Source organism: Leopardus geoffroyi, chromosome D2 (assembly GCF_018350155.1).
Source record: "Leopardus geoffroyi isolate Oge1 chromosome D2, O.geoffroyi_Oge1_pat1.0, whole genome shotgun sequence".
Lineage (NCBI taxonomy): Eukaryota > Metazoa > Chordata > Mammalia > Carnivora > Felidae > Leopardus > Leopardus geoffroyi.
This window is the reverse complement of record NC_059334.1, coordinates 57226733-57249670: the sequence shown is the minus strand read 5'-3', so window position 1 is coordinate 57249670 and position 22938 is coordinate 57226733. Positions and strand designations below refer to the sequence as shown.

The following is a 22938-nucleotide window of genomic DNA, read 5'->3' as shown; positions in this document are numbered from 1 at the left end:
CCCACTCTTTTTCATCTGACCAACTTCAACTCCTCCTTCACATCTTAGTTTCGATGTTGCTTCTTCTATCTCCCAGGACCTCCTACAAGGAGCTGAGATTCCTCCATTTGACTCTTTTCTAGCTATAATGTTTATTACAATTGTAATCACTGCTAAAATGTTTTAAGCTTTTTAATATCTGCCTCCCTTACTGGGCTGTAAATTCCCCCAGGGCAGGGGCTTATAGGGGTCTCCTATGCACTGCCTGTTAAGGAACTTGGACAGGGTGGGTCCCTAATGGACTGACCATTGCCCAATGAATGTATAAAACCTTCTTAATACTGTCATTTAGGTAACTGGCCCAAGGTGACACAGTTGCTGTAATACTCGAACCCACGACATTCCAGCTTTGAAGCTCAAGGTCTGACTATCCCTTCCTTTCCCTCAAAGCAGGAGCCAGCAGGCAAGTGGTCTGTCTGGGAAGTGAATTTAAGGAACTGCAGGTCTATTTGCAGAGGGCCACACGCGGCAAGGAGCGCGGCGCCTTGAGCGCTGGCCTCGGGCCCAGGAGAGGGGGCACCCGTCACGTGTACCCGGCTGGGCTCGCAGCCGCCGCACCCGGAGCCTGGAATGCGGCCCCGCCCGCTCCCGCGCCAGCAAAACCCCGCTCTCCCAGGGGACTGACGTCAATGAAGGGGGAGCCTCCGGGCGCCGCGCTAGGGCGGCCGAGGGAGGAGGGAAGGGGCCTCGGCGGACACGCCCCCCGCCGCTACTCCGCTGCTGATTGGACCCGGGGAATCTTCGCACTCGGGTTTCGGGGCCGGCGAAGGGAAGGAGGCGGAGCCTGAACACGCCCCTCGCTGCTCTGTTGCTGATGATTGGCCCACAGAGTCTCCGCGTTCGATTTTGGAAGGCTCTCTCCGGAGCTCTCACCAGGGCTTGGCCGAGGATTGGCTCTTCCCCGGCTGGGGAGCGTTTTCTCCCGGGAGTCGCGGCTGTGACCTAGGTGGCCCGCCTTGGGCAGCCAGGTACGTAGGTCGGCGGCCCGGCTCGCGCTGCGGTAGGAGCGGGCGGGCCGGCCGTCAGAGCCCGGGTGCCGCTGGGACCCGAACCCGCAGAGCCACTTTAGGGCACGGCGTCGTGCGAAGCGGCCACGTCTGAGCCCCGGGGGCCGATCTGTGCCGGGGGTTTCGCCCAGCGATCTGGGCCAGGATATCCCCTCCCAAGCTCTCGTCCTGTGGGCGAACGCCGCCCGGTCCTTGTGAGCACCTTCACAGCAGGAAGCGCAGAGCTACGCCCGCCCTTTCGAAAGGCCGTGAAGGGTTTGGGGTGGGCACATCTTAGCTTGCCCCATCCCGATTTGAGGTCTGTCGACGCTGCCCTTCAGCGTGGTGAGTAATCGCTCCGACTCCCCGCGGGGCCGCGGAGTGCTGAGGGCGCCGAGGCTGCCTTGGGAGATCTGACTTTCAATCCCTGCGCCTTCCGAAACCCGCCGAAGCAGATAGCAGGCTCGAGAGGTTTCAGAGCCTCCTGGGTCATTCCTTCCCCCGAAGACCTCGTCAGCCATCTGGCAGGAACAAAAATAAGAGTGGTTGAGAGCCTGGGCGCTGGGATCATATACTACCTGGGTATATCATCAGTTACCTCCTGTTTGACTTTGGGCAAGTTACTTAACCTTTCTGAGCTCGGGTTTCTCATCTGTAAAATGGGTATAACCAGAGTGCCCCTCGTAGGAGTGAGGATTAAAGAGATTACCTATTTGAAAATGATGTTCTGTGCTTGACACAAAGCAAACTGCTGCCTCAATGGCAGCCGTGACTTAAAAGTCCACAGAGGAATCCATCTCCCTTTTCCCTCTTTCCCCAAGAGTGTAGTCCCCTTTTGAGGGAGTTTCATGAAAATGAAAATGGTTCTATACTGTCTGGTTGTTAAACAGCCTTTCCCTTAACATCACTCATTCATGGTATAATGTACCGAGATGGACGCTTTCACGTACTTTTATCTCCCTTATTCCCTTGAGGGTTATTTGTTCTCACTCTTCTCACTATTTTAATGATGAGCAAAATGAGGCAGGGGAAACGGGCTTGCCAACGTCACTCGGTTATCAGTGGCACAGCCAGAATTCAGGGTTCTTGAACCATTGAAAAGAGTTACTGCTAGATCTAGAGTTTCTCTTCCGGTCATATCCGAGAACTGGTCTGGGGGTAGGTCCCCGTTCCCTTTTCCACGTCCACATTAGGTTTGGAGACCAACGTGTGCAGTTCTCTCAGGCACTCCTGGCCGGGGCTAGGCCCTAAAGGGCGGGGGCTCACACTGCCATGTGGACTGGACCTCCCACTGGAAGAGCCACAGATTTTGGCAGCTGTCCAGGGTCAGGGAAGCAGTCCAGGGCCACAAGTGTTGATTTGGGCCTTGGGCCAGAGCCTCCAGTTCTTCTCCCAAGAGGCCCTTTGCCTCCGATTACAGATTATTACCATCACCAGAGTTATCTGAAGGAGGTGAGCTGAGTGTGGAAGCAGTTGCCCCCCGGCTCACACAAAGTGTGCTCTGCCTCTTGTGGATACCTGTGCCTCCCTGAGACCAGTCACAATAGCTGTCTGAACTGAGCTTCAGATACCACAAAAGATGCTCAATTGAGCACTACATATGTTGCAAATTCATTGCGTGGTGAGTCACTTTTTAAATATATGTCTTTGTTAAAGCTCTATAGTTCATTTATTGCCTATTTCAAAGCAAGTTGAACTTTGTCACTTTCAACATTTGGTATTTACTTTGGGGGTTCATTTTTTAAGCTAGCTTGTGTCAAATTGCAATTTGCAAATGAGTTTTTACTCATTTGCTTCCAGACCCATGTTTATATTCTTTCATGTCAACTCTGGAATGAAAGATCCATTTGTAATCTTTTAATAGCCCTGTGGTGTCATTTTCCAGTGTAGAAAAGTACCATTGTTCAAGCATTCACTGACTTTCCTGGATTCAGGTCTTATCTAAGAAATTGGGGGGGTGGGGGTGGGAATCACACATTGAATAAGATAGGAAATGTTTTTTCTGGGGAGGCTGGCTGGCTCAGTCAGTAGAGCAAGCCACTCTTGATCTCAGGGTTGAAAGTTCGAGCCCCACATTGGGTGTAGAGATTACTTAAATATAAAATCTTTGGGGTGCCTGGGTGGCTTATTTGGTTAAGTGTTGAGCTCTTGATTTCAGCTCAGGTCATGATGTCACGGTTCCTGGGATCAAGCCCCACGTCGGGCTCTGCACTGACGGTGTGGAGCCTTCTTGGGATTGTCTCTCTCTCCCTCTCTCTCTGCCCCTCCCTCTCTCATGCTCTCTTTCTCTCTCTCTCAAAATAAATAAAAATAAACTTAAAAAAAGAAAGAGGTTAGGATTCCTTTAAAAAAATAAAATAAAATCTTTAAAAAATAATAAAAGTAGGGGCGCCTGGGTGCCTCAGTCAGTTAAGTGTATAAGTAAAAATAAAATCTTTTTTAAAAGTTTCTTTTGATAATAAAAGTTCTGACTCAGTTTTCCCCAAGTTTACATCTAATCGTATGTGAAATACATGGATTTTTATTCCCAGTCTCACTGCTGGCTGAATCCCAGGGTGGGAGGCAGAGCCAAGAGTGAGGATCTCAAAATCTGGGGGTGCCAAGGCTCCCCACCCCACGGTGCACGGAGGGTACGGTGGAAACTGGCCCAGACTCACCCAGATGGTCTGTTGGTGTGTGTAACTCACTGTAACGTGGAGGCTAGAGGCTGGAGGCAGGGCCTTGTAGGCCCTTGCAGCCTGGCAGAGGTGGCCGGGGCCATCTGGGAAGTTAGGCTCCAAGCCATCCCTGAGGCCGCTGCTGCTTCATCCTGTTGCCATTTTCCCCGAAGGGAGGATAAGAGGGCCTGAGTCTGAGAGAAGCAGGATCACCCCTTGTCCCACCACCCAGACCAGAGGAGGAGTCTGCCCCGGGCTAGGCCACAGCCAGCATGGGTCACTGGAGTGCTTTACAGCAGTGATCTCTCTGCCTTCTCCCACACCCTAACCCCACATCCCACAGCAGCAAAACAGTGTGTTGTCTCCATGGAAGATTGAGGAGGGCAGAAAAGGGGAACTATTGGTTGGGGAATTTCCTGGCACCTGATATTAGCCAGACCTGTCCACACATGGCCTTGGCAGACCAGCAAATCCAACTGCTGCTTCTGTACAGACCTAGTCTCCCCAGAATCATGGACTCTGCACACGCCCTCTGAGAGCATAATCATCCTGTTCTTCTTACAGATGTAGAGGGAAACCGAGGCCCATGGAGGTGACGTGAAATGCCTGAGGCCCCTTGGCCGCTGAGTGGCAGAACTAGGGCCCAGACGTAGTCCTGTGACTCATGAGCCAGTACTCTGTGCACTGGGCTGGGTTGCAGTTCCAGATTTCTTTTGTGGGAGCTGGGGATCTTCCTCTTCAGAGTGCCGCAGGTTAAGGCTAGAACAGCTGGTCAAACAGTAAACAGCTCTGACGTTAACAAAAAGATTAAAATAAATTCTACCACCCCGCCCCTGCCTCATGTGCATGTGTTCATTGTTCTTCCTTTCCCACTGGAGGTTTCCTCCTTTGTGAATCAGGTAAGAACAGTGAGACACCCCCACAGGAGCGATGGGAAGAAATACGCTCTGAGCTGCTCGGCTGTGAAGGCAGCTGTGGTTTTCATACACGGTTGCAGTCCCCTTACACCGGGTCCTGACCTTGGCTGCGCCACTGGCATTTCATCTGTATCTTGCCTTCCTTTGCCCCACTGTGCGCTGGGGTGAGGGTAACAGCGTCCACTCCTAGAATGCTTTTGAGGATCAGATGATATCATGCATAGTGCCACGTTGCCTGGTGCAGAGTAAATGCCCCATAGTTAGCTTTTTTCCTTTATCAGCCTGACAGTGTTACTTGGTGACTGTTTTCTGGTCACAATGTGTTTTTATTATCCAGCTCAGGGGATTTAATTACCACACATACAAGGTTGTTAACTGGATTCCATAATAGTGCCCAAGGAGAGGTAGATTTTAAAATTCCCGTTTCCAGATAAAAAGCACAATTTTTATGAAGTTAATTTACCTGAAAATCTTCTACAGGTTTTAGTTATTAAATCTTTTGAAGAGAGTGAGGTTCTAATAGGCCTAGACACTGGGACAGGGGGAGTGTGGAAATTACTGGAATGAGGAGGGTGGCCGTTGAGGTGAGGAGGGAAAGCCAGGGAAAGGGAGGGCCAGTTACATTTGAGGAGTCTAAACGGGATGGAGAGATGGTTCAAACCCTCAGGAGAGTAAAGGCAGGTGCGAGCCAGGGCCACTCTGCAAGCAGGCTGAGCACTGGAAGCTGGGAACGCGTTTTTTATGATTTCCATTCTGTGTGGGTTTGTCACGGTGAGCATGGACGTTTTGTGTTTAAATGCTTTAATTTTTGCTCCCCCCGCCCCCTTTTAAGCTAGTGTCAAAAGGGTAGCGGGTGGGCATTTCGTTTATTTGGCTCTTATCAGGTACCTGATACCACACTAGACTCATTCAATCCTTACAACAATCCTGGGAAGCGGTTATGAGCCCCATTTTACAGCTGAGCAAAGAGGCTCAGAGAGGTTGGGTAACTTGCCTAGGGTCATAGCTAAGAAGGTGGCAGGGCTGGGATTCAAGCCCAGTTCTGTGTTGTGCCAGAGTCCTTGGTCCTCCTTGTCTCTAGTCTGCCTTCCAATCTCGTAACTTTTTCAGGCTGTACTAGACAAGGATAGGGTGAGTGAGCCTCTTATGCCTTTATTATTCAAAGTGGAACTCTCTCAAACTGAGGAAGACCATTTAATTTTCATTTTCGGCAAGGTGGGGGAGGACTTGGACATAAGTCTTCCTTTTATTTATTTTTTTTTTTAATTTTTTTTTTTTAAAGTTTATTTATTTTTGAGACAGAGACAGAGCATGAATGGGGGAGGGGCAGAGAGAGAGGGAGACACAGAATCGGAAGCAGGCCCCAGGCTCTGAGCCATCAGCCCAGAGCCCGACGCGGGGCTCGAACTCACGGACCGCGAGATCATGACCTGAGCTGAAGTCGGATGCTTAACCGACTGAGCCACCCAGGCGCCCCATAAGTCTTCCTTTTAATTAAACTTCTAAGATTTCAGCCTCTGCCCATGGTTGTATATTCTAACCCTGTAGCTGTGTCTTCGTCCCTACGTTCATCTCCATGGCCTTTTGGACTAGTTAGATCTGACTGGTCTGCTTCATACTGTGTTTGTTAAACTGTACGGACTTGGTTTGTCTCTGAGGGTCTTGAAAATAGGTGGGATGACTGTTCTCAATTTTACAGATGGAAAAGCAGAATAGTAGAACACTGAACACTGTTCTTAATGCTGCCTTCACTCAGTCCTCACTGCAACTCAGGCCGAAATTGGTATAGTTTGAGAAGTTTACACAGGAAGCAGCTGAGCCAGTAAGTGGTGGAGGTGGCTAGAAGTGGGATTCCGGCCTGGGTAGCCCAACGTCATACCCCTTTCTCACTTCTGTGCTAAGAGCCTGGGCCTTGGCATCAGCAGTATCTGGATCTGTCCTTCAGTTTCTTCATTTGTGAAACGAGGGTACAGCCCCTACCGCATATGGCTGTCATGCTCACATTTCAATGACGTGACGTGACTACGACTCTTACAGTGGTGCCCAATACATGTGAAATGCTCGACACATCTCCGTGGCTGCTGCTGCGTCGTCCTTACGACCTGGATGTCCCGGGGTCTGCCTGGGCTTTAGAACCACAGACCTGGGTGCTACTCCTGGCTCTGCACTTAACCAAGGCTTCGTGTCTGTGGAAGGATCATTTCAACTGAGCTGTACTTCATCTGCACGGTGGGGATAAACAAGTCTTACTTCACTGGTTGCCGGGCCTCTTCAGGGAGGTAGTACATGTGTCGCACTCATAAGCACTTTATAATAAAGTCTGGCTATCCTTATGCATATAATTTCCCCCAGGTGCCCTGGCAATTGGAGTGATTTTAAGTCAAGACTTACTGCACATTGGCTCCTGGAGAACAGAAACACCAGAAGCCCTTGTATCCGTCAGGACCCCAGGTTTGGGAAGGGCCTGCTGAGCTGATGCCTCTCCGTGCTTTCCTTCCCCAGAGCACCCAGGATGGGAACGCCCGCCTCTGTGGTGAGCGAGCCACCCCCCTGGCAGGCCCCGGCTGAGGCCCGGGGCCGCAAGCAGGCCACAGCCAACATCTTCCAGGACGCCGAGCTGCTGCAGATCCAGGGCCTGTTTCAGCGCAGTGGGGACCAGCTGGCCGAAGAGCGGGCACAGATCATCTGGGAGTGTGCGGGAGACCACCGTGTGGCAGAGGCCTTGAGGAGGCTGCGTAGGAAGAGGCCCCCCCGGCCAAAACCCCTGGGCCACTCACTGCACCACTGCAGCCGGCTCAGGTGGGTTCCTGGAACTGGAGGCCTGAGGGAAGGGGGGCACTACTGATGCTCCTTCCACCATTTTCTGGCTGTATGACCTGGAGCTACTGACTTGGCCTCACCGTAAAGTATCTGCCATGGGGGGGGGGGGGGGGGGGGAGGTACACAGTGCCTACGATTGCTGTTACTGTTGGAGTCCTGTAGGATCTTGTGAACTTCCACAGAAGGGAATGCCTGGGTCCTATCAGTGCCACCTCATTTTGCAGTGATTCTCAGCCAAGTGGGAGGGACTATTTGGGAGGAAAAAAACGTGTGTTTCCCTGTTGCAGAAGAGGTAACAAATCAAGAGTAAACCTGGTTAAGATCTTGCCTGTGGAATTACAGAGAATATAGCGTAGGAAGGTTTGGTAGAGGCACTGAGGGTTAAAAATTGTTGAGGAACTTCCAACTTCCCCTAGTCATCCCCCTCTTTGCCTAGGTCACTGACAGCCTAGGAACAGCGAGCCCCACAGGGTTGAGCGGAGCCACACAGCCTAGCCAATCACTGTGGGTTACACTCTGCCCTCCATTCTTCCCGCTGCCTTCTCGGGCCCCCGAGTCAGAATATTAGTCCTGGACAGGTCTTCCGAGTCATCAGGTCCAGGGGGAGCAAATCAGCCTCTTGCTCATATGAACTTTAGCTGACTTGCAATCCCAATTTAAAACATCTTGCTAAAGAGGATTCTTGGTTCCTCCAGTCTCATATCACGGCTGACTGATGGCTGCCACAAGTACAGCATGAAGCTGGAGAAAGGCTGAGTTGTCACACACCCCAATCTAGTCCAGCTCTCTTTACAGAAAAGAAATCTGAAAGCTTTGCCTAGTCTTTAGCAATCGGGGGCAGATGAGTCCAGAGCCCCTGTCTCATTTTGCCCCAAACGGTGTGTTTAGTTCATCCTGACCAAAATCTCTTTAGCCTGCATTCTGCTCTTCCTATTGATTTGGGCCTATCACACACTTGTTCCCTGCAGAACCCCCGAGCCCCGTGCTCCACTGGCCGACCCACAGAGTGGTGCCACAGAGATGGCCTCTGGCGATCAGTATCTGAACTCCAGGAGGACAAGTGCCAGGATCCGCCGGAACTGGAAGAAGCCAGGCCCCACAAGCTACCTCCATCAGATCAGACACTGATCCAGGGAAGGGGCTGGGAACGGCAGTAACTTCCCCAGGAATCATAGGGACTTTTGCCAAAGGGCCCAGGAAGTGAAGAAGGAAGACAGACTGGAGGCAGACAGCCCCACAGTGGTAAATGGAAGGTCACTACCACTGGCCTGCTCCATTCAGAACAGGACTGGAGGTGTCCCCTGAGCTCTACACCATGTGGGACCCATTCCTGTCTCAGCTCTTCCCACCCGACAGTATACTCGGGCTGCATGATATCCCCCTGGGAGTCCAGCGATGGGCACGGAGACTGAGCATCTCACCACTCCTGCTCTAACCCTCCTGCTACTACTGTAACCCATGGTCCAGCCACCTGCCCACACCCCTGCCTGTCAGGCTAACGCGAGGAAACCGTGGTTTAAGTGGCAAAATAAAAACATTTGCATCAAGAACTGTGTGAGTCTGTCACAGAAAGGGAGGCTTCTTCAATGGACGTTCTGGAGCCAGGGGGTGAGGGCTTGCACTTATTGCAGGGAAGGGGTGTTCCCGGGAAGGAGAAAATAGGCCAGGCCTCCTTTTCCCCGGAGAGCAACACCCACCACCCCCCATCCCCTAGATCCTCTGTGCTAAAGCCTCCGTTTCCAGAGATCGGGAGATGGAAGCATTTCCGTAGGCAGTCCTGATCCACAGGAGAGAGAGGGTTCTTGGCCTCTGGCCAGTTCTAGAAGGGGAAAGACTATTCCAGTCCGCCTTGCACAGTGGGCAGTGAGCCTGCAAAGGAGTGGCTGCCGGCTCCTCAGATGGCATCTTTATCCCCATGGGCCAACCATCCTGAGGTGGGTCAACAGTTGGACCAATCGTTCTTGAGCCTCCAGCATTATCTGAGATTCCCTGTAGCCTGATAACCTTTAAGGGGAGGATTTTTGACTACTTCCACTGGCTTTACCTCAACAGCATATTATGTGCTCATTAGCATTCACCTCTGTTTCCCAGGCATCCTATCTGTCCCATTACCCACCCTTTAAAGGACCCAGGGTTCAAAGTGCTTCAAGCAGGCAGTGATGCGCACAAAGGATACGCTGCCCTCTTGTGGCCAAGAAGAGAAGCAGAGCGCATTCCTCATCCCAAACCCATAGGGCTAGAGGATTTTGTTACTCAGAATTTTTTCAGCTTGTAGGAAGTACTCAGTGCAAATACTGCATAATCCCTAGTAGGGAAATATCTCATAACAAAACATGAGTATTTCTGCAACAAATACACTAAGAGGAAAACATCATGGTTACAAATAGCTTCAATTCACACCAGTGTAGGGTCAGGTCAGGTTTTGGTGTCAAATGAGTCAATGAAAATATTTCTGGTTTTTAGAGCATGGGGACCTTGGAAATGAGGACCTGTATAACTTCGGGGCTGTATCTCAGCGATTCCATGGAAACACATGGTTCTTTGTCCTTAAAACTGCATTCTACCTTGTCTTCCTTTCACCCAAGAAAACTAGACAAAAAAGGTCAGAATTGGACTTGTTATTCATACATTTGCATTGATTTAAATACATTACATACAAGTTCTACAGTGTGTTGGAAGAACACAGGCAGCAGTACTCTCCCAGCCCGGCCTCTCCTCCCTGACACGGGGACAGGGCCTGCGGCTGACAGAGGGCCTGGCTGTTCTGTGAGTGCCGCCCAGAAGCCTGCCCTGGCACTTTGAGGCTCCTGGCTCTCCCTAGTCCACATTCAAGGCAACCTGAGTCCAGGCTTCAAGGAGAATGGAAACATGCCAGGAAAGGATGGCCCACGCTCCCGCCTGCCAGGACTGGGGCCAGCCCCCTCGTACGCTGGACTCGATTTCAGTCTCATCACAGAGCTGGTCTAGATGAGGGCGATGTGCAGACCTACTTGCACAGGCTGGCTTCCCCCAGCCTCCTCTAAGACAGCTTAGGCTCTCTTGACGCCCAGGTGGGAAGCTTTACCGACAGGTTTGTGGAGAGAGATCTTTGGAGAGCCAAGCACACCTGGGTCCCTTCTGGCCTCTGGGAGCCCTGCTGCTCCTACAGTCTGGGGGCAGGCACTGTCACAAACATGGTCCCCAAGGTTAGATTCCAGGCCAGCTCAATGAGATTGTCAGGGTTAGGAGCTGTGCCTTTATCCACAGGGCATGCGTACCCAGCTCCCAGAGACTCCTCCTGTCAGCTGGGGGGCCCCCCGGCACAAGCTGGCCCCCGGGGGCTAGGATGCAAAGGGACCAGCTTGGCCCAGCTGACGAGAGGGCTGCACATCTCTGCTCTGCCTCCTGGGCAGTGGGAGCTGGGCAAGCAGAGGGCACGCAGCCATAGTCCTCGCTCCCTTTCTTTGGTTGTTTTTCAAACCTTCAAGATCGTTTCTTTCCAAGACTGATTGACCAATCGCAGGGTGCCAGAATCTTGAAGTGTCCAGTAGCACAGAACTGCCCCTTAGCCACAGATGGCACCCTCTCTACTCTCTCCTGAGGCCATTCTTTGCTTTGGTGTAGAAAGGGCTCGGACACCTGGCAAGGGGGACAGCTGAGGGAAAAGAGACAGGGAAGCAGGAAGATGCACATTGAACTGGGCAGGCTCTAGGGGACAGTTTGAAGGCCCTTCTCCTTTGGGCCCTGCCTTTCTCAAGAAGCCATGGAAAAATTGGCCTAGAACAAGAAGTCAGGGAGCAAAGGGAAGCTGCCGACTAGGAAGAGAATATGAGTCCCATTACCTCCGCCAAGCAGCAGCAGTGGTAGCATAAAAAGAAGTCCAGGGACCTAATATCCTGTCCGCCTATGAGCTGAGATCATCCCAGAATCCTCACTGAGACCCACTCCAGAACCCAAAACTGAACCCCCTGAGGGAAAAGTGTCGAGAAAAAAAAATATCTGAAACAACAGAAACAAATAAGAGGACCGGGGTGTCTGTCACCAAGACTGGGGAAGCAAGGCTGGGATGTTTGCCCACAGACCAGTTATGGCCCCCGGCATGTACTCAGGCCAAATGGATGGCTTGTGCATACTGGGGGAGCCGCTTCTGCCCTCTTGCCTTTGCCTGAATAACGGGCAAACTGCAAGCCTGGACTAGAGACACTGTGTCCCTAGAAGGGCAGAGAGCAGAGCCAATCTCTACAATCATATGCACAACCACTAAGAGTTCTGGAGCAAAAGTGTCCCCGCTGCGAGAACTGGGTTGGGAGGCTTTCAGTCACCCTATTGCACTGGTGGGAGAAGGGGAAGAAAACTTGGCAAAAGCCCAAAGGAAAGGTGTGGCTTCTGTCTGTCCCAACTGGTGAGTCACCCAGTTGCCCTCTGAATCACCCAGCTGCCTTGGTCCATGGGAGTAAGGAACTGTGAGGCACCTGAGCATCTGGGTCCATGCAAATTTAGGTCTGGATCAGAGGTTTCTGACCTGAGAGGATCTGGGAATCTGCCTCGGTTTTGCTACTAATATTTAAATGTGTATTTGTCTGTCTGTTTTCTGATGCAGAATATAATGAGGAATTGCCACAGAGCAGGGTGTCAGGGAGGGAAGGGAATTTCCCAGCCTGCCCCAGGGGATGCTGGAAGGGAGCTGCTCCTTCCCGGGCATCTGGACTACCTGCGTGGAGGCTCCAGCCCTCCCTAGCACTCAGAAGGGCCCACAGGCACACACTGTCCCTCTGATTGTGCTTCTCCCTGTGCTTGGGAAAGCCCTGAGGGGGGTGACGAGCAGAGAAGAAGGGCTCTCAAGGGCACTGCTCTCCACCGGCTTCTCAGGCTTTTCCTGCAACCCACCCCCAGGCTTCCTCCCAGCCCGAGTCTCAAACAGTAGGTCTCTGTCTGACTCTCGGGCTACCACCATGAAAAGAAGGGCTTCCGACTCTGAAAGCTCTGTGTGTAGGACTCGCTAGAAGACCGCTGGTGGGAACGGGCCGTCTCGACAATCACGGGTGGCATCTGGACAAGGTGCAGGGGACTCTTGTTGTCTTTCAGGGCCTGGGTCAGATTTAGGATCTGCAGTAGGAAAAATAAGATCAATGAGGAAAAAAGACCAAGGCATCCTGGTCTGCCTCTGAAGGGAGACCTGCTGATAGAGTGCTCCCATAAATCAATACAAAAAGAAACAACACACAAATGAAAAACTATACACCTAGGGTATTTCCAGAAGTAGGAATATAAACGGGCAAAATACGAAAAATGGAAACCTCTCCAGTCATTTAAAAAATACAAATTAAAACAAAAACCTCCCATTTTTTCCCCTTCCCATTAGTAAGGATACAGAAGAAGATAACAGTTCAGAGCCAAGCTGTGGGGCTAGACCCTGGGCCAGTTTTTCAGAAAGGCAAGCAGACGATAAAGGCTTAAAAGTGAACAGGCCCCCTGACTCAGCAATTCCACTTTTAGGAACTAAAGAAACAATCATGGATAGGCACAAAACACTTAGTTTCAACTAATACAGTGCAGTATTGTTTTTAGCGGTGAAAATGGTATAAATGCCTCAGAGTATGGGAATAGTTAATAATGTAAGGGCTAAGAAACAGCAATTAAAAGATAGATTTTATTGGCATGGAAAGCTGATCACAATGTCATTAGATAGCAAAGGACAGACAGGAGCCAGTATTATGATGTAGAGACTCTACCTTCATTTTCTAAAATTCTATCTACCTATCTGCAGAGAAAAAAATTCTGGAACTTGGCACTGATTATCTCTGGGTCAAGGAATTATAGGTGATTTTTATTTGTTCATGGTTGTTTATACTTATTTTCTGATTTTCCTACAAAGACCATATATTTGGGAAAAAGCCAACATTTCAGTTGGCTTCTCCCTCTACTGTTATCTTTTTTTTTTTTTTTTAAGGTTATTTATTTATTTTGAAGGAGACAGAGCACAAGCAGGAGAGGGGCAGAGGGAGAGAGAGAGAGAATCCCCAGTAGGCTCTGCACTGTCAGCGCAGAGCCCAACATGAGGCTCGATCTCACAAACCATGAGATCATGACCTGAGCCAAGATCAAGAGTCAGGTGCTTAACTGACTGAGCCACCCAGGCACCCCTAATGCTGTCTCTTTATCATTGTTTTTGTGAGTCTTTTTGAGTAAAATTTTTACTTTGGAATAACTTTAGACTTACAGAAAAGTTACAAAGATAGTACAGAGAGTTCCTGTACACCATTTACCAGTTTTTCCTAATGTTAAATTTTTATAGAACTATGGCACATTTACCAAAACTAAGAAATTAACAGTGGAACATTACTATTAACCAAACGCCAGACTTAATTTGGATTTCATTAGCTTTTCCAGTACAGTTCTTTTTTGACTTCAGGATCCCATTCAGGATACAACATGGTTCTTTACCAACTTTAGTCTGTTTTTTACAGATATTTCAGAAATGTGTCCATGGGATACGTTTGCCAAAATTAGAATCACCACCATCTATTTTCTCTGATAGGAGAGTACAAAAGTGGAAGTAGTTTGATAATAGCCTGCTTGCTTGCTTTCTAAAACAGTTTCTTTTTTTTAATGTTTTTATTTATTTGTTAGTTTGTTTAATATTTGAGAGAAAGAGAGACAGAGTGTGAGCAGGGGAGAGGCAGAGAGACGGAGATGGAATCGGAAGCAGGCTCCAGGCTGTGAGCTGTCAGCACAGAGCCCGATGCAGGGCTCGAACTCGCGAGCAGTGAGATCATGACTTGAGCCGAAGTGGCTTAACCAACTGAGCCACTCAGGCGCCCCAGTTTCTTTTCTTTTCTTTTTTTTTTTTTAAGATTTTATTTATGGGGCGCCTGGGTGGCTCAGTTGGTCAAGTGACTGACTCTTGATTTCCACTCAGGTCGTGATCTTACAGTGCATGAGTTTGAGCCCTGCATCAGGCTCTGCACTGACAGCGCAGAGACTGCTTAGGATTCTCTTTCTCTTGGTCCCTCCCCTGCTCACACACTCTCTCTCAAGATAAGTAAATCTTAAAAAAAATTTTTTTTAAGATTTTTTAAATTTATTTTTAAGATTTTATTTAAGTTTATTTATTCTGAGAAGAGAGAGGGGGTGGGAGAGGGTGGGGCAGAGAGAGAGAGAGAGAGAGAAAGAAAGACAGAAAGAGAGAGAGAGAGGAGAGAGAGAGAGAGAGAGAGAGAGAGAGGAGAGAGAGAGAGAGGAGAGAGAGAGAGAGAGAGAGAGAGAGAGAGAGAATCCCAAGCAGGCTCCACCTTGCCAGCACAGAGCCCAGCGTGGGGCTTGAACTCACCAACTATGAGATCATGACCTGAGCTCAAATCAAGACTCAGATGCAAACAAACAAAAAAAAAAATCAGACACTCAACCAACCGAGCCACCCAGAAGCCCCTTAAGATTTTATTTTTAAGAGTGGCTCAGTCGGTTAAGCATCCGACTTAACCTCAGTCGGTTAAGCATCCGACTTCAGCTCAGGTCATGATCTCACGGTTTGTGAGTTTGAGTCCCGCATCAGGCTCTGTGCTAACAGCTCAGAGCCTGGAGTCTACTTCGGATTCTGTGTCTCCCTTTCTCCCCCTCCCTGCTCACACTCTGTCTCTCTCTGTCTCTCAAAAATGAATAAACATTAAAAACAAATTTAAAAAAAAAAGCTTTTATTTTTAAGTATGGGGCATCTGGGTGGCTCAGTCAGTTGACAGCCCAACTCTTGATTTCAACTCAGGTCACCATCCCAGGGTAGTGCGATGAAGCCCCGCATTGGGCTCTATGCTGAGCACGGAGCCTGCTTGAGATTCTCTCTCTCTCCCTCTGCCAATCTCCCCTGCTCACACGGTGTCTCTTTAAAAAGTTAAACAAATAGGGGCGCCTGGGTGGCGCAGTCGGTTAAGCGTCCGACTTCAGCCAGGTCACGATCTCGCGGTCCGGGAGTTCGAGCCCCGCGTCAGGCTCTGGGCTGATGGCTCAGAGCCTGGAGCCTGTTTCCGATTCTGTGTCTCCCTCTCTCTCTGCCCCTCCCCCGTTCATGCTCTGTCTCTCTCTGTCCCAAAAATAAATAAACGGAAAAAAAAAAAAATTTAAAAAGTTAAACAAATAAAAAGATTTTATTTTAAATAATCTCTGTAACCAATATGGGGCTTGAACTCACAACCCCGAGATCAAGAGTCACACGTCCTACTAACTGAGCCAGCCAGGCACCCCTATGATAGCCTTCTTTAAACCGCCAGATATTGAAGATTTTCATGGCCAGGCCACAGACAGAGGGGAGGGTAAGAAAGGCTGGACCCTCAAATCACAGAGACACACGGCCTTTAAGCCACAAATATCCTTGGCCTGCAAACGCTGCCCATGAAGAGGCAGAGATACACCTGAAACAGAGGTGAGAAGTCTCAAGTGGATCCTATCTGTAATTAATTCTGTTTTACTTCATTGTTTTAGTATCTGTCAGCATCCTCCACTGCTTCAAAGAGCCTTGAGCACAAACTCTGGGTAGAGAATGAAAAGGAGTTTCAAATGGAATTGGAGTGAATTATGCAGGAAACCACCCAACTTAAGAGGCAGGATTTTTTTTTTTAAGTTTCTTTACTTTATTTGGGGAGGGAGGGGCAGAGAGAGAGGGAGAGAGAATCCCCAGAAGACTCCATGCTGTCAGCACAGAGCCCAATGAGGGGCTTGAACCCATGAACCATGAGATCATGACCTGAACCGAAATCAAGAGTTGGGACACTTAACTCACAGAGCCACCCAGGCGCCCCAAGAGACAGAGAATTTTAAACCTGCCCTGGATGGTTCTTCCTGTGCTTCCCCTATTATTCTCTGGGTTACAAGCTGCCTTTTATGCATGCTGAAGTTATTTGGGGTAAAATGTCAAATTATCTACAGCTTACTTTCAAAAGATTTGGCCAAAAATAAAATGTATCAATCTATCTATCTAGAGAGAGACGAATTATACAGTTATATTAAAGAGAGAAATTGGGGCGCCTGGGTGGCGCAGTCGGTTAAGCGTCCGACTTCAGCCAGGTCACGATCTCGCGGTCCGTGAGTTCGAGCCCCGCGTCGGGCTCTGGGCTGATGGCTCAGAGCCTGGAGCCTGTTTCCGATTCTGTGTCTCCCTCTCTCTCTGCCCCTCCCCCGTTCATGCTCTGTCTCTCCCTGTCCCGAAAATAAATAAACGTTGAAAAAAAAAAAAAAATTTTTAAAGAGAGAAATTAGCTGCATTTGTAGAGATAGATATTCCTCAGATAGATAACCTATAGAGATACAAGCAAATAGATACAGAGATAAAGCAAGCGTGGCTAACTATAATAACCGGTGAATCTAGGAGAAGATCCTACTTTACTAAGGTTTGAAATTCTTCAAATTAAAAAGCTGACAAGAAATTGATAGCACATATTCTGTAGCACATAAAGCTAAAGGATAAAATCTTTGAAAGTGCCATTTCAAGAGGCTTTCCCTCAGACCCCGCAGTAGATCTAACATCTGGTGCAAAGTCTTTGAGTAACAACTGGCATCCAACTCCAGCTCTCTGGAAGGTCTTTACTCTTCCCCTTTGGCTGAGGGCCCTTATATAGGCACTCTGTGATTACAGCTCAGGTACAGAAAGGGTTGTGACCTCCTTTCCCTGTGGTATGTCAGATTTCTGCAAGGTGGCGGCTCGTCTTGCCTCGTTGTGTGTGACTGGTAAGCAAGTAAGGATGTGACCGATATACTGGCCACCTACCTGCTGAAATGAGCTGGATGCTCATGGAAACTTACAGTGTTGAGAGGGAGGCACTCTAAGTCGTAAGAGGCCAAAAGGCCCTCAAAGGACATTAAGGGCACAAGACAGAGAGAAAGATAAAATTGTACTCTCCCACCCCACCCCCCCTTTTGCCACTCTAGATAATGGCCCTGACCGATATGATGAGAGGAGGGTTGCTATGGTTTTGGCAAGGGACTGAGCTGGAAAGGGATTAGAGAAGATAGTATAATAGGGACAGAGGCATAGCCTACACAAGGTTGAGAAGTTCATTCCTTTATGCTGAGTTCCATAATACCACAGTACATCATGTGACTTTTAAGGTCTCCGAAAATTCTGCCAGCTTAACTGGGCCCTTACATTATTTGGGAAATGGAGGAAGACCACGTCACTGGTATTCAGGCAGCTATAATAACTGCAGCTCTTGAAACCTCTGTACATCCCACTTCCAAGGAAACATAAACTCAGTAAGCCCAAGAGTTGCTCTCACAAGAAGCCTTTACCCAAATGGTAGGTAGAGGTAAATGCATAATTATGACTGGAAAGACCTTCTTGACCTTTAAAGATGTGAGAACCTACCTTTTCTGCACACAAAATCATAATCAAAACCGCTAATACATATTGATTACTTCAATACACCACGTACTACTCTAAATCATTGATCTCATAATAACCCTATGAGATAGGAGCTATTATTAACCCCATGTTACATATGGACACACTAAAAGGAGGAGAGATTAAACAACTTCTCCAAGACCTCGCCGATAAATGACAGAGCCAATAAATGACAGAGCCAGAATTCAAACACAGGCACTGTGTCCACTAAGTCATCCACTATGCCATCCCAGATGTCTTTAAGACTTTAAAGTTGGGGCGCCTGGGCAGCTTGGTTGGTTGAGCATCTGACTCTTGATATTCGCTCAGGTCATGGTTCGTGGGTTTGAGTCCCATGTTGGGTTCTGCGCTGGGCACGGAGACTACTTGGGATCCTCTCTCTCCCTCTGCCTCTCTGCCCCACTTACACTCTCTCTCTCTGTCCCCCCAAAAATAAAAAAACATTAAAAAGAAAGAAAGAAAATACCAAAGTGATAAGCAGAATGTCAGTGCTCTACAGAGCTTTAAAACAATTTTTCAGGCACAGTCTTTACTTTTGAAGATCAACAATGAATGCCCTAGGGGTTTCCTTAGCTCTCTTTGAAGGTAAAGTGGAGAAAGAAGAAATAATACAACTTATAACGATAACAAAAATTATAACCACGATCAATATATGAGTGTTAACCCTAGGTAATTATTTTTACTGAACACTTGATATGCATTTATCTTATGTAATCCTTTGGCCAACTCTGCAAGGAATTATTATTGTCACATTTTATAAACAAGGAAACCGAGGCTCTGGCCCAAGGCCACAGGGGTTGTAAGTAGTGAAGAAGTCGGACTCCAGAGGCTGGCTCTTAACCACCAAGGCCTATGGCCTGCCTTGAGCAACTTGAAGACAGGGGCCGCTGGGTAAATTTACCAATGAACTAGCCAGCAACAGGCACAGAGCTGAGCTCATAATAAATGCCTCACCAAGCACTGGACACCGTGGAAGAAGTGGGAGATTTGAAAGGGCTACCTTTCCTCACCCATGTGCTAAGTCAGAGTCACAAATATGTACGGCATAGACTAAAAGGGTGTAAAACACAAGCTTTACATTTACTCAGCATGAGCATATAACCCTCCCAGAGAGAGTCCAGGGATGACAACAGGAGGAAGTCCCAGGCTTACCTGTCCTCGCATGACAGCAATCTGCTTATGGAACTGGCCCCTGTCGAAACCAGGATCTTTCTGCAAAAGGGCAGGAGACGGAACCTGCGTGAATCTCTCAGAAGAACCCACTTTCTTCCCCCGATTAAAAACTTTCTAGTAAAGAAAACTTACATGAGGTTTATGAGGCTTAGTGAAGTTAACTACCACCCTAAGAACTCTCTGTTTCATGGGTGAGGAAAGAAACAACAAGTGAATATCTTGTCCCGAGTCTCATTATGAACTGTGTAGAACTCCGGCCTCTAGTGCTCCATTGGAAAAGGCGAGCTCTACAGATACACTGCAGCCCCGAGACACGCAAGACAAACCCATGCTGATTCATCACAGCTGTCAATTTTTTTCAAACCAACCAGAACTAGGTCTTGATGCCCACATGTGGGAATTTTGTTTGCTCTGCATTGGCTGACACAAGTCAGAAGAGTGTTAGCCATTCTCTCTTGGCTTGTATCAGGACCCGTTAGAAAAGCCATTAGAAATTCCTTCTTCCATATAGTTACAAGGTTGAGGTTCCCAGGGCTAACCTTGAAGAGTTCATATAGGTCCTCCTCCAAGTCCTTGACGAAGTTAGGGTCCGATATCTTTGGAAGAATCAGATCTTTGATCTCCTGAGAGAACGGGACTTTTGCCTGGGGCAACCAGGCCCAGTAAAAGGGATCTGAAAAGAAGAAAAGCAAAAAACAAAGCTGCCCATCTCTGTCCTCCACCTATCAGAGCACTGCCAAAGGTAGAACAGCCCTCTTACTTGACATAGGACAGAAAAGAAATGGTACCAGGGCTGTTAATCCTAAAGCCTAAAGAGTAAGCGAAGGAATTAGGATTCAAACCCAGGACTGCCAAATCCCAGAGCTTGTACTCTTTCCCAGACATCACATGACCTTCTAGTTACTTCTAGTTATCTACCAACGAGACATTGAGATGCGCCTTCTGAAAAGACACACTGGTACTGCAAAGGGGCGAGTGACCCTCTACTTGTATCTTCCTTTCTTTTTCTAAGAGTTTCTCAGTTATTACCAGGGCAGGGGCTGGCTTCGAGGATGTCACCAAGGAAGACAGAAAACACTGACGATAGCTTATATTTAGAAATACAAATAGAATGAATTATAATAAGATAGTCCTCAGAAAAAATGAGAAAAATGCAAAGCACAGATGAGAAAATTCAACCCTGTGCTTCTAACAGGACTAATGTCAGGCAAAAATGACAAGAGTAGCTTGCATTTTGCAGTACTTGCCCCACGTGTCAGCTACTGTGCTAAATGCATGAGCTGCGTCATTCGACAAATTCTTAGAACAATCCTGTGGTAGAGGTATTATCTTCACCCCATAGATGAGAAAATTGAGAAGAGCAAGAAAAAGCCAGACCACAGTGGTCTTGAGACTTACATGCCCTCCAGGAGTCAGGGTGTTTCAGAGGGAAAGCCAGCCCATTGTCGATAGCAGCCACCTTGATAACAGGCTCCTTCACCACCACCCAGTCTGTGTCCTGAAGAACAAGGAAAGACAAAATACTTAGGGTCCCACCTGTCTCAGGCCCTTTAGGGTAGTAGCAAAGTAGCCCAACCCAACCCCCTCAGGCACCAATCCTTATTCAACCTCTGAACTGGCTTCCATAGTTACCTGACCTTAGTACATTTATGGCACCTCTGACTTGGCTTATTTAAGGTTCTCAGAGTTCTTTATCTAAGAAAAGGTACACTTCCCCAGGAGTTGCCACAGCCCTCCTTAAGAAGGAAAACTGACAATAACAAAAGGTAACTCTAAGCCTTTCTTCCTAGGAAAAGGCAGTGAGAGTCCTGAGAGTATGAAAAGGAAAAACAAAAGTCAAATTCAGCCAGCCAAGATCCTTTTCTGTAGACCTGGACCAGATGCTACTTTACTGGTGACCACATTTTCCCATGAGGTAAGAGGACCATGGAAGATAACAGTTGGTTACTCTTGCACAAGAGAGTTTCTTGCCATTTCAGGGACAGGTGAAAAGGAAAAGGACAAGAGCCAAATGCAAAGAGTGGGGCGGGCTACCTATGATGGCCTGTCAGACACTCCCATGACTGTCTACCTGGCTCCATGCCTCAGGCTCACAGGTGCCATCACAGAAACAGGGATTGTGGGTCCAGGATACTGGCATCAGAATCCCTTAGGGTACCTTATTAAAAGTGCGGAATCCTAAGTTTTACTCCAGACCTAGTGGGGGAAAGCCTTGAAGAATCTGTGCTATTTTTAATAAGGCTTCCAGGTAATTCTGATATGTACAAAATATGAAAACCACTATTAGAGAAGAAAGTAAAAACACTATGAGGATGTGTTAACTAACCTTGCTGTGGTAAATAAACATTTTGCAAAATATACATTCATCAAATCACTACGTTGTACATCTTAGACCTGTACAATGTTATACGTCAATTATAGTAAAAGCTAGACAGGGGCGCCTGGGTGGCTCAGTCGGTTAAGCGTCCGACTTCAGCTCAGGTCACGATCTCGCGGTCTGCGAGTTCGAGCCCCGCGTCGGGCTCTGGGCTGATGGCTCAGAGCCTGGAGCCTGCTTCCGATTCTGTGTCTCCCTCTCTCTCTGCCCCTCCCCCGTTCATGCTGTGTCTCTCTCTGTCTCGAAAATAAATAAACATTAAAAAAAAAATTAAAAAAAAATAAAAATAAAAGCTAGACAAAAAAACTACTATCAGGATAGAAGTCAACCTCATTCTCCTATTCCACTAATTTTTTTTTTTTTTTAATGTGCAGCCTGAGCAGGACTAGAAAAGCATGGTAGAATATGAAAGCAATGAGACAGTAAGGGAAATTGCAGGAAGCAGCTTTTTCTAAACTGATGGTTCTGTGGAATTATGGTCTATTGTGAGAAAAGTATTCTAAAAAAGTTTAGAAATCATGGGCCAAACAAAATTAAATAGGTTCATTTAATGGACTACTTCTCAGACCTTTACTACACTACTATGCAATGTGAATCTCCAAGAAAAGCATAAAGTATGTAATATATTCCAAACTTATTTCGAATTTTCTTCTACCTCTATTAACATTATTCAACAGGATATTCCTTAAAAAACAGATTGAGAGGGGTGCCTGGGTGGCTCAGTCAGTTAAGCATCTGACTTTGGCTCAGGTCATGATCTCACAATTCGTGGGTTTGAGCCGCACATCGGACTCTGCTAACAGCTCAGAGCCTGGAGCCTGCTTCAGATTCTGTCTGTCTTTCTCTCTCTCTGTCCCTCCCCCCTCACACTCTGTCTCTCAAAAATGAATAAACATTAAAAAAATTTAAATAAAAAAAACAGATTGAGAAAACCTCTATCAAATATTAACCTATCAATTTTATTTTATTTATTTATTTTTTTAATTTTTTTTTTTTCAACATTTATTTATTTTTGGGACAGAGAGAGACAGAGCATGAACGGGGGAGGGGCAAAGAGAGAGGGAGACACAGAATCGGAAACAGGCTCCAGGCTCTGAGCCATCAGCCCAGAGCCCGACGCGGGGCTCGAACTCCCGGACCGCGAGATCGTGACCTGGCTGAAGTCGGACGCTTAACCGACTGCGCCACCCAGGCGCCCCTAACCTATCAATTTTAAACACATGTGCTATCCTGATTCTTCTCAACTTATATGACCTAATTTCTGATTATTATATGCTTCTACATTATGCATATACACTATCTCATCCTCTTCTTCAAGACATAGATCAACCTCTTACCCGAGAGCTAGAACTATCCATTGGACAGTCATATTTAATCAGCCAGTTGTCATTGCCTCGATCTGTGAACAGAAACATGATGTTAGAAAAAACTGGGGTGATTTTCACTTTCAGTAATAATGGACTATATATTTTGGACACTTGGACCAATCATTCTACCGAGAACAACTAGAAAACATTGATAAAGTATTTTTATTTTTTTAATTTTTATTTTGTAGAGTGTGTGAGCAGGGGAAGGGGGCAGAGGGGGAGAGAGGGAGAGAGGG

General features: G+C 47.8%; 2 protein-coding genes across 6 annotated transcripts in view; one reads left to right on the top strand and one right to left on the bottom strand.

The window, feature by feature from the left end:
- Positions 1 to 851: 851 nt before the first annotated feature.
- On the top strand, positions 852 to 8966 carry AVPI1 (arginine vasopressin induced 1). Of its 5 annotated transcripts, XM_045438460.1 has the most exons (4): positions 853 to 1370; positions 2446 to 2646; positions 7102 to 7398; positions 8388 to 8966. In XM_045438460.1, the coding sequence occupies exons 3-4, from the start codon at positions 7112 to 7114 to the stop codon at positions 8545 to 8547; spliced, it is 447 nt and encodes a 148-aa protein (XP_045294416.1). In that variant the 5' UTR covers positions 853 to 1370; positions 2446 to 2646; positions 7102 to 7111; the 3' UTR covers positions 8548 to 8966. The 5 variants fall into 5 exon arrangements, with proteins under 5 accessions (XP_045294417.1, XP_045294418.1, XP_045294416.1 ...); XM_045438461.1 differs by lacking the exon at positions 2446 to 2646 and having other exon boundaries at positions 852 to 1007; positions 6952 to 7398; XM_045438462.1 differs by lacking the exon at positions 2446 to 2646 and having other exon boundaries at positions 852 to 1370; positions 6952 to 7398.
- Positions 8967 to 10022: 1056 nt separating this feature from the next.
- Positions 10023 to 22938, bottom strand: part of PI4K2A (phosphatidylinositol 4-kinase type 2 alpha) — a 33711-nt gene continuing 20795 nt past the window's right edge. The window contains exons 5-9 of the mRNA XM_045438457.1: positions 22673 to 22734; positions 20357 to 20456; positions 19498 to 19631; positions 18938 to 18997; positions 10023 to 12504 (exon numbers count right to left, since the gene is read on the bottom strand). Of these exons, the coding sequence (XP_045294413.1) occupies positions 12343 to 12504; positions 18938 to 18997; positions 19498 to 19631; positions 20357 to 20456; positions 22673 to 22734 (518 nt within the window). The 3' untranslated portion in view covers positions 10023 to 12342. The remainder of the gene's footprint in view (positions 12505 to 18937; positions 18998 to 19497; positions 19632 to 20356; positions 20457 to 22672; positions 22735 to 22938) is intronic.

Coding starts and splice junctions, on each gene's coding strand:
- AVPI1 (XM_045438461.1), top strand. CDS start 7,112: ATGGGAACGCCCGCCTCTGTGGTGAGCGAGCCACCCCCCTGGCAGGCC. Junction 7,399..8,387: donor CACCACTGCAGCCGGCTCAG/GTGGGTTCCTGG, acceptor TGTTCCCTGCAG/AACCCCCGAGCCCCGTGCTC.